This window comes from Colias philodice, chromosome 27 (genome assembly GCF_061535455.1).
Source record: "Colias philodice isolate Cphi_HAF_F1 chromosome 27, ilColPhil1 Martin Lab GWU primary, whole genome shotgun sequence".
NCBI lineage: Eukaryota > Metazoa > Arthropoda > Insecta > Lepidoptera > Pieridae > Colias > Colias philodice.
In genome coordinates this window covers 4,123,501-4,134,436 of record NC_143112.1, presented here as the reverse complement: position 1 = coordinate 4,134,436, position 10,936 = coordinate 4,123,501, and the positions used below count along the sequence as shown (strand labels likewise).

General features: G+C 30.4%; 1 protein-coding gene across 1 annotated transcript; it reads right to left on the bottom strand.

Annotated features, from left to right (window-relative positions):
* Positions 1-1,048: 1,048 nt before the first annotated feature.
* On the bottom strand, positions 1,049-10,786 carry Hmbs (porphobilinogen deaminase-like protein l(3)02640). Its single transcript, XM_089711796.1, has 7 exons — positions 10,472-10,786; positions 9,812-9,884; positions 7,528-7,714; positions 6,092-6,174; positions 5,562-5,746; positions 3,764-3,923; positions 1,049-2,740 (listed from the first exon to the last, which is right to left on the bottom strand). The coding sequence occupies exons 1-7, from the start codon at positions 10,523-10,525 to the stop codon at positions 2,244-2,246; spliced, it is 1,239 nt and encodes a 412-aa protein (XP_089567922.1). The 5' UTR covers positions 10,526-10,786; the 3' UTR covers positions 1,049-2,243.
* Positions 10,787-10,936: the final 150 nt, after the last annotated feature.

The window sequence follows — 10,936 nt, the reverse complement described above, 5'->3', positions numbered from 1 at the left end:
TTACATGATTCTTTTACTATAACCTGCCCAGGAGTATGAAGAATAATTGTGCCAAATTTGGTTAAAATCCGTCGTGTACTTTCTGTGTCTATAGCGAATATACAGACAGACAGACAGACAGACAGACAAAAATTTTACTGATTGCATTTTTGGCATCAGTAGCGATCCCTTATCACCCCTTCATAGTTTTTTTTTAAATATATTTCATGTACAGAATTGGCCTCTCTACAGATTTATTATAAGTATAGAAGATTGGTGGTTGTCTGCATTTTCGTTGGTTGGTTGTTCAAATGACGCATGCATGCATGACCTCTTATTAATATATTACTTAATTATAAACATATCAATTTTGTATATTTGTCATGCATAAAGATCGTCTAAAGTCATAAGAGAGCTCCAATATTCAGCTCTCGTCATAGCAATGAAGTTAAAACAATGCTTTGAAATAAAATTTCTAACACAACCATTGAGATAATATTACTACGTATGGAGTAGACACCACGAACAAAATCTGTGCGCCATTTTTTTGCTCTAACTAAGTTTTAAAAATTATTATCTAGTTAGGTACTTAACGATGAAAGTTATTCCTTTGCACTTTTCCGTATTATTTGTATTATTTGTGCAATATCGTGACACACACGAAGGCATGTTTGATGCGTTTCACTTTAAAACCATTAAAAAATACCGCTCAACATACGTCACATGACGTATGTTGAGTGGAACATAAGTGATGTAGGCGGTGTCATCTCCATATTAATATTCAAAATTCAAAATTCTTTATTTGGAACAATAATTTTTTTGCTCTAACTAAGTTTTAAAAATTATTATCTAGTTAGGTACTTAACGATGAAAGTTATTCCTTTGCACTTTTCCGTATTATTTGTATTATTTGTGCAATATCGTGACACACACGAAGGCATGTTTGATGCGTTTCACTTTAAAACCATTAAAAAATACCGCTCAACATACGTCACATGACGTATGTTGAGTGGAACATAAGTGATGTAGGCGGTGTCATCTCCATATTAATATTATCTCAATGAACACAACAAGAACTTTTAAACAAAAAAGTACATAACATAATATATTAAATGTTTTTTTAAATAAAAAACTGAAAAACAATATTTGATATAAATTTATGTTCCAGAAATAAATATCAATATTAAATATTATGACAATTTTCAAGTATTTATTCTTCACAAACTTTTTAATTATTAAATTTTAATATCACCTTTGTGAATAAACTTACGTAAAGTACGTGTTTAGATACAATACGTATATTTTTCCTAATATTTTACATGGATGTTTAGGACTGAGTTCAAATCTTCAGAGATTAAAGAAAAAAGTTATTGAAATAAAGAAAACTGGCGAAAACTTATAGCTTGTCACAAAAATTGATGACATTATTTCATTTGGAAAAGAAGGGTTAACAAGAACATAATATAATAATTGAAATTAATTATATTGTAACCCAAAAACCATTCCCCTTGCACCTTTATGAAATGAACACTATATATATAAGTAAATTATTTGTCGGTTTGTCGATTTTGTACATTATTTAGCACCAGATAAAAAAATTAGGGTAAAAAGTAACAAACAGTCATATTACATGGGTCCCATACTTATATGGGAAACATAATATGTTTTCCAATTAATACAAAATATGTATAAAAAAGACACATACACATAGTATGATGATATTGCACCCGAAAGACTAGTAAAAAAATCACATTTGACTTTGTGCACTGTGAAATTATAAATTGGAAAAATTCATAAATAGTGAAATTAACATAAAATTTAAACCAAATTCATAGAAGGGACTTGTAGCGGGAATCCCGAAATTGAGCACATTATTATATAAAGTATAAATTATAAAAATGAATGCGCATTCGAAATTATAATTTTGTCAAAAACCTGTTGACAAAAAGGAATGTAATTTTTTATCACCCAATTTTAAAATATGGACTGGTAAGGAAAATGTTCTCTGATCTCGTCGCTTAGTTATTAAAGATTCAACGAAATATATTACTTAATTCTTTATAACCGACACCAAAAATTTACAAAAAATTTGTACATTTTTCTTTGTGTGCTCAACATAAATATTGCAAATTTGTTTAGAAAGCATACATTTTAATTTCATATTGCCAGAGCTTTTACTACCGTATATCAATAACAAAAAATGTAATTTTCCTATGTGAGCAAAACTTAAAATCCAATAAAATATAAAAAACTGCGTCAAAACATCAAGATTGCACAGAACTTCTTATAATATCTTGAGATACCTTCATAACCTCTAAAGCGCCTTTAGATATCAATTCATTTGCCAGGTTTCGACCTAAACTATCACATTTCTGAATAACGTCAAGCGGAATACTTTTATTTTCTGTCAAACCACAAAATATAGTTTCCGATAGGGCCTTAATTTCTTCTGAAGTCCTGGTATCAACACAGCTTAAATTTCCCCGCCTTTCCTTTATCATTTTGTCCATTTCTTCTAAGGGATTGTAGTTTTTATCCGTTCTAGTTTCGTCTACTTTGATTTTCTTTTTGGGTTCATCTTCTGTGGGGCTTAGTTTGTGTTTCTGTGTTTTCTTTATTTGTTCGAACGTTTGTTCGAGCGTGTGATCGATCCTTGTGTCTCCGGTTAAACTCCAGACACCTCCAGATATGGTTAGAGAGAAATTCGTGTCTAGTTTTTTTAGTTTGGTCGAAACTCCTACAGGGGCGCTGCAACCGCCACCTGTGAAATATAATAATAATATGGTTTAAAAACGTGTTTAGTGTATAGAATATAGATAATATTATTATATTATAACTCTACTCTAAAATTGTTTTAAAGGGAATATATCTTATTGGTTTTAAATGTATATTTTTTCCGCGTAGTGATTACAAAACTAAATCAATTAGATAGTGTGTGTATATTTTGATCACCACTACTAGAAAAAATTATGTTTTTTGAATGAAAAAGAACTTACAGTATGAACAACTTTCTTATATATAAATCACTACATAGTATAAAACAAAGTCGCTTTCCCTGTCCCTATGTCCCTTTGTACGCTTAAATCTTTGAAACTACGCAACGGATTTTGATGCGGTTTTTTTTAATAGATAGAGTGATTCAAGAGGAAGGTTTATATGTATAATAACACCCATTAAATAGTGGAGAAGTACTGTTATTTTTGAGGTTTCTAATGTGATGTCGTAAAAAATTACATTTTTTCCGCTTAGATTGCAAACGCAGGCTGAACCCTACGAGTTTTATCAAAATAATGTACAAAGTATTGTACACATTGAAAAGGTCTACAGAAAAGTCAGCGATGGTATATGTCTATCTCTTATGGATAATCCACAATAACTTTTTTTTGTCATTTACTTTTTACGACAAATAATGGCTAATTTTCGAAGCGATTTTAACCAATTCAGCATTAATCCTTAACCAATTAAATACCTTGAATACATTGTTCATTTAATATAGATCTATATGGCCCTTTACACCGTATGATTTAAGTGAATTTTTTTTTGCGAAGATATTACAGATTTAAAAATTGCGGCACGTAGCGTTTGCGGCGGTACCGGCCGGCCGGGCCGCTATGTTTTTATATACAACGTTCACAGTTTTTCTGTAGTGTATTTAGTATCAGCATTGCACCCGTGCGAAGCCGGGGCGGGTCGCTAGTAATATACATATAATGGTGCAGTCAAATGCCTGGCTATTTCTATAAAAAAAAATGCACGAAATTTTTTTTCGCATGGCAATACCAACCTAAAGTCTTCAAAAAGCTCCTCTCAGCCAAGACTCTGCAATACGTTTCCACGTGGTTGTAAGGCGCCAACATTTCTAGAATCTCTTCGTTATCCGCTCTACATTCTACCGCCAAAGCCCCTTGGCCCACTGCGTACATCATTTCTGAACATGGCAACACCTAAAATAATATATTCTTTAGTATAATTATGTGAAAATGCTATTTATAGAGAAAAACTTTGAAAATGGATTTGAAACATGCTTAAACAATTGAAATCGAACGAGAGAGAGATTTGTAATACAATTTTTGTTTGTATTGTTCTTAATAAATTTGACACCATATAATATCCGAAAGGTAGGTAGAAAAATAGGGTGATGAAGACTCATGGAAGCTTGTAAATAATCAAGATCTTGTTAAATCTTCTTATGGATAAAGAAAAATGACTTTATTTTTTTTATATATTTAGATTTTAGATTTTGACAAACAGTTGTTCATGATACAAAAAGCATGTCTATACATGTTACATTTCAAATCATGAAACCTGAAAAACATAGCAGTAAATAGACACATACATAGCAATCATGTAAAAAATAAAACCGGCCAAGTGCGAGTCGGGCTCGCGCACAAAGGGTTCCGTAGCAGCAAATATAATAAATTACAGTTAAATCAACCTATCTCAAAAACTATAAGAGATACTTTGATCAAACCAAAAATCGTTGAAAGAGTTAATTAGCATGCATCACCTCTATTTTTTTTAGAATTTTATACCCCGTAGTTATAAAAATAGAGGGGGGGGGACATACTTTTTACGACTTTGAGAGCTGATATCTCAAAAACCGTTCACTTTAAGAAAAATGTTTTTTAGAAAACTTTATATCATTTTAAAAGACCTTTCCATTGATACCCCACACGGGTATGTACATCGAAAAAAAAAATTTCATCCCTCAGTTACATGTATGGGGGGCCCCACCCCCAATTCTTTTTTTTACTATTTAGTGTCATATTTTTGTAGCGGTTCATACAACACATATTCCCATCAAATTTCATCACTGTAGTACTTATAGTTTCCGAGTAAATCGGCTGTGACAGACGGACAGACGGACAGACGGACAGACGGACATGACGAAACTATAAGGGTTCCGTTTTTGCCATTTTGGCTACGGAACCCTAAAAAAACAATAGCGTAAAAATATTTTCACAGAACAGTAATTATTCACAATTCATAATTACTTCCTAAACCAACCTTGACCGGTGTTCTAGTTTAGTTTTTAATAATTCGATTGGCAATTAATCACATTGCAATTTACGAATATTAATTTAGTCCTTGTTATTGAATCGGAACAAAGATTTTCATTGTCAAGACGATATTTTATGCGTGTGTTTATAATTTGCATGTAGACTGATAAAGATATTGTTTTTTGGGTGTGGTTGAAACATATTATATGTATGTACATATAGAGAAGCATTTTTTTTGTACTAAATTATTCATAGACGTAATAGTACTTTTCTAGATGGCAAAGTAACGTCGTAACTTGCTATATTTAGTAAAAAAAGGTCTATCGAATCTACAATATCTAAATAAGAATCTTTACTTTACCATATATATAAAATATAAAATGTACTAAATAATGAAAATGAGAATTATCCGTACATAAAATTTTGTTTTAGTATTGTAAATTGTAATACATCAATAATCCTGTTAGTATTTTAGATACACCTGTTTAATGAAATCCAAACCCTATTCCTTATTAAACCCCTATATTTATCAATATTAAAATAATTCCCTTAAAACATAAATACCCCTATAATATAACTTACCCTAGTAACCCTATTTCCCCATCCCATCCGTTGCAAGCCGGCGTGTGCAAGCAATAATGCGCTGTATTCCGTTGTAGGATCGTCGAGTTTCCTTAACCGCGTGTTAAGGTTCCCTCGAACGTCGATCACTTTCAGTTGAGGGTAACTACCTTTCAGTTGGGCTGTTCGACGTAATGATGATGTACCTTTAAAAAAAATATTTAATTAAAATATTAAATTAAAAAATATTTTATTCGAGACATACCTAAAATTGTATAAAATCGCTCTATTGAATGAATTGAATGACTGGCCTATTATCACTCTCTGGCCTTCTAATTATCTCCAGACATACAATTTATATTATATGTTTACCAAAAATATAGCTAAGTAAAAACTAAAAACTATTCAACCAGAGGGCAAATTCTCGAAAATATATTTTTATTTAAATCGCTCCATTGCGTGTCTTTAGATGGATTCGTGAATGGTTAAATTTTACAAATCGAACGCGAGCGAAGCAGCGGGCAAAAACTAGTTTTATATATTTGACTCACCAATAACAGAACCTTCTGGAAGGTCAGCGAGTGTGGTTTCCTTGATATCTTCCCGGACGACTAGCGCGTCTCTCGGGTCTTCTCTGTCGAAAAAAAGTCATTATTCTAAATATCTATCTCATTTTTTGTGCACTATAACTTTATAAAAACTTAATAATTATTTATATTTACATAAAGCACCCTTTTAATTTTTTTAAGACACGCACGACTATAAGTTATAGAGATAGATACATATTCGTAATTTCTTAGCTAGTTTGATCTAGGTATCATACCAAATTTATTTTATTATTTCTCAGGTTAAACATATTAATATGTTCATCAAATAATAAAATATTCATTCATTATCAACGAAATAAATGGTTTTAAAAATATAGTTTGCGATAAAATTGTAGGCATTAGTCGAGTGTGCAATACTACATTCTAGTTCTAGGAAATTCTTTTATAACTTAAGGCGACATCAAAAAGAAAAAAATAGTTTCAATTAAAAAATGATTTACGAATTTTATAATAGTAAGACTACGCCATTGTTTTTATTTTTACTAAGAATCTAAGACCACTTTTCTAAAACGAAAATTTAAGAACAATTTTGTGAAATAAGATGTGCGTGATTAAACAAAATGGCGTAATTTAACACATTGGATATCTAAATTTTTGTTCCTGACGGTATTATGTACCGAGTACAACTAATATTCTATTAAAATTTAATAAAAAACGTTGCATTTTGGAAATTCGAAACGTATTTATTGCATCACAAAACGATACAAGTTAATGAAACTGAAGTAATATTAAAATAAAAAATACTATATCTATGATTGTGTTTATCTGCGCCTTAATAAATAAATTATTGATTGAATTAAAACCGGTTTCTATACTCTATGGCTAGAATCTTACAAAGTATAACTTGCCTAGCAACATTCTATTTTTTTTTGGATCTGCAATACATTCGGTATAATTGTGACCTCCTTCTATTACTATTAATTTAAATTTACATTACATAGGATATTGACAAAAATCGTAAATCCTTAAAAATAATATTAAAATCCATCTACATATGAAACAATACGTTTGGTATTTAATCGATTTCAATGTTTTAAAAAATGCGAAAGATCGCTGATTGTGATTCGGCATTTCCTTCCTCGTGTTGACAATTTAGATATTGGAAAAATGTATGTTGTTTAAATACACTCACAAAATATTAAAGAATAACATAGGTATGTATCTTAGGAAACAAATTACTTGCGTAAAATCACAACGGTCTTTCATTGGGTGGGACTCTAAACAAAAAAGAAGAATATTAATATACATGATAAAATATACACAAGATACATTTTCGCTATTCCGGGTTCGCCACGAGAGCAATTTTTTTCTATTCTTTAAAAAAATATATTTATAAAAGCATTTGAATGCTTTAAGAAACTAAATATTCAATAACATACCTCTCAAAAACAGCGCCTATAGCAAGTCCATCTGGTAGTGTTGTCGGTAAATCTTTTAGAGAATGCACTACAAAATCTACAGTATTATTTCTCAACGCGTCTTCAAGGTCCTTTGTGAAGAGTGATTTCTCCCCGATTTTCGGGAGCGACACATCCAGTATGCGGTCACCCAGGGTTGTCATGGTTACTGCAGATAATAAATAAAAAAATCGTAGTTAATTTTTTTTAAACCTTAATTGTGTGTTGGGATTTTAAATTACATATATCCATTTTGCATTAAAATATTAATAAAAATATTATATTTTGCAAATGACTGTTACGTTTTTAATATTTTTTTTAATACAAAATACATAATTTTTTCATATTTTTTGTAGAAAAGATTCAAATTGGACTATAGTTATTTGGCATAACTCATCATCATTAGGTCACTGATATCTTGTACCTTTTATAAACAAATAATAAGTTATGTAATTTCTTATCTAATCGTTTTAGACGAATACTATATTTTCGTAACTTAAATTCGCGAGTGTAAATCTAAATTTAAACTAATATTATTAATAAAATAAATGCGAAATTCTCTGTCTGTGTGTCTGTTGGTCTTTCTGCCTCATTTTCACGCCTAATACAGTGAACCATTTTGAATAATGTGAGATGGTTTGAAATTTGAGAAAGGATATATAGATTTGATCCTGGAAATATCAAGGGAACGGGAACTATGCGGGTTTTTCTTTGAAAATGAGAGCGATGCCGCGGGCGGGAAACTAGTATGTAATTAAATAATGCCGAAACATAAGCCACACTGATATAATAAAGAGATAAAAATATATAAATTTGATATTTTCCCAGTCATAGTGATAAAAAAATTGAAAAATAAGGACTATTTAAAAAAAATTGCAATCTAATTGTTACCACTTGTAGTATATTTATTTTTAATTTTTATTGATTGATAAAATAGGCACATTTTTCAATCATAATTTTTCACAACACATAGGTAAATAAAAGTTTATAAAACATACAAGGTATGTGTTCCTTAAATTAAAATAAATTATTCTATGCCTAAATTTATATTATTACTAGCTTTCCACCCGCGGCATCGCCCGCGCAGTCAAAGAAAAACCCGCATAGTTCCCGTTCCCGTCGGATTTCCGGGATAAAACTTATCCTATGTCCTTTCTCGGGTATCAAAATATCTCTATACCAAATTTCATGCAAATTGGTTAAGTAGTTAAGGCGTGATTGAGTAACAGACAGACAGACAGACAGACAGAGTTACTTTCGCATTTATAATATTAGTATGGATAGTACGATTCAAACTTAATGGCGTCTCGGAACATCGTACGATCCGAAGCGCAGAGAACGATTTGAGGTATTAGCGGGACATTAAGGGACCTGCACCTAACTTCCGAGCCGCCATTAAGATTGAATCGTACTTTACTAATTTTAATTTAAATATGTTTAGTTTTAGCGAGAAACTGTTACTTTAAAAAATTCTATAATAAATTTGCACCAATACAACATGAAAGACAGACAAACAGACACTTTTGCATTTATAATACAAGTAAGGATAACTGCAGTTATGCTCATATATGTTACAGAGGGGAGATGCAGTCATTAATTATATTTCCTCCGCATTATAACTGTTTAATAACTATATTAGAGATCCTTTTCAAGCTAGTAGTAGGTTGTTTTTTGATTATTTTAAATAAAATTTATGAAAATCACATAATATATAAATCTTATATATAAAAATGAATCGCAAAATGTGTTGGTAAGCGCATAACTCGAGAACGGCTGAACCGATTTCGATAATCCTTTTTTTATTATATTCCTTGAAGTACGAGGATGGTTCTTATGTAGAGAAAACGTAAACATGTACAACGGGCGAAGCCGGGGCGGACCGCTAGTACATAATATATATATTACAATTATTTATAAAGCTGAAGAGATTTTTGTTTGTTTGAATATGCTAATCTCAAGAACTACCTGTCTGATTTGTTAAATTCTTTCAGTGTTTGATAGCCCATTTATCGATGAAGACTATAGGCTATAATATAGCCTATCATCACAATAAGACTTGCAGGAGCTATGCTTGAAAACCGCGGGGCACAGCCAGTATCAAATATGGTCCGTATAATGAACATACTTTTAAACAAATAGTAAATGAACATACATATAACGTTTTGAATACATAATTTAACTATTTTCTAAAACATGAATGGTTTAATTAGTTACCTGAGATAGTTTTTAATGATCAATATAATTTAAATAATTAAGTTATAATTACCTAATGTAAATTCTTTATCTGGATACACTTTCTTCAAGCAATCAATTACATAGTTTGTCTGTATGAGCGCCAGCTGCAATAAAATTATATGTATATTGTTATTAATAAATAAATAAACAATTCATAAATTATATTGAAATGAGTTTTTAAATTATTTGCCTTAAATATTTATCCCTTTATTCCTCCTTTTTATGAGTTTAATCACTGACAATACGAAAAGTGTTGGACTTCATGTTTTTTCAAAATCCAATATGGTTTTATTTTACAAATGTCTCCATCCCATTTTGTTTTAATAGTTAATAATAAAAAAATAGAAATATATTTTTGAGGAAGTTAGCCTAATTTATATGCATATTGATTCACAAAACTTAAACAGATACAATAAAATAATGTCACTTTAATTCATGATAAAACTTGAACTACAAAACAAGTTGTATTTTAAAATATTTAATTTGCATAATATAGGCAGAGCATGTTTAATGTCCCTGAGAGTTGAAATGCCATTTCACGTGTATATATTGGAGTTTTTCTACACCTAATAATGTATTTTTGTCGCAAATTTCGATTATATTATCGTAAATAAATTATCTAAAAACTAAAATAATACGACTAATAAAGTATCTGCTTATCGGTTATCTAATAGATAGACGATTTGAATACCTCGCTTTTCCTTGAACCCACACGGATAACGTTTCTGATTCTTTCGTTTTCCATTTTATTCAACTTTTCAAACTATGACGAGGGTTTATAAACTTTACAGTACTAAGGCACGATATAGATTGTAGGTTATGTCACCAATTATAACATTTCACACAGGAACAACTTGGTAAATAACCAACACTGCTTCAGTTAAACTAAATTCTTGTCACTAACACTGTAGTGGACAAGTTAGTTTATTTATTTGAATTAAACTACACGAAATACGTAAGTCATGATAATTATGATAGGAAACTGAAAAAATGACAGCTCTGCCTTCTGAGCTTACAGGAAATGCCAATTGGATTCCTGTCATTTAATAATGTCAAATGAAAAGTCAATGTCAAAGTAAATGACAGATTAAACAGAATAAATAATCTGTATTTTAAATATTTTGATGAAAATCTTACCTCTTACATATTTTAATTC

Coding starts and splice junctions, on each gene's coding strand:
- Hmbs (XM_089711796.1), bottom strand. CDS start 10,525: ATGGAAAACGAAAGAATCAGAAACGTTATCCGTGTGGGTTCAAGGAAA. Junction 9,885..10,471: donor TGGGTTCAAGGAAAAGCGAG/GTATTCAAATCG, acceptor ATTTTATTGCAG/CTGGCGCTCATACAGACAAA. Junction 3,924..5,561: donor GGGGAAATAGGGTTACTAGG/GTAAGTTATATT, acceptor ATATTATTTTAG/GTGTTGCCATGTTCAGAAAT.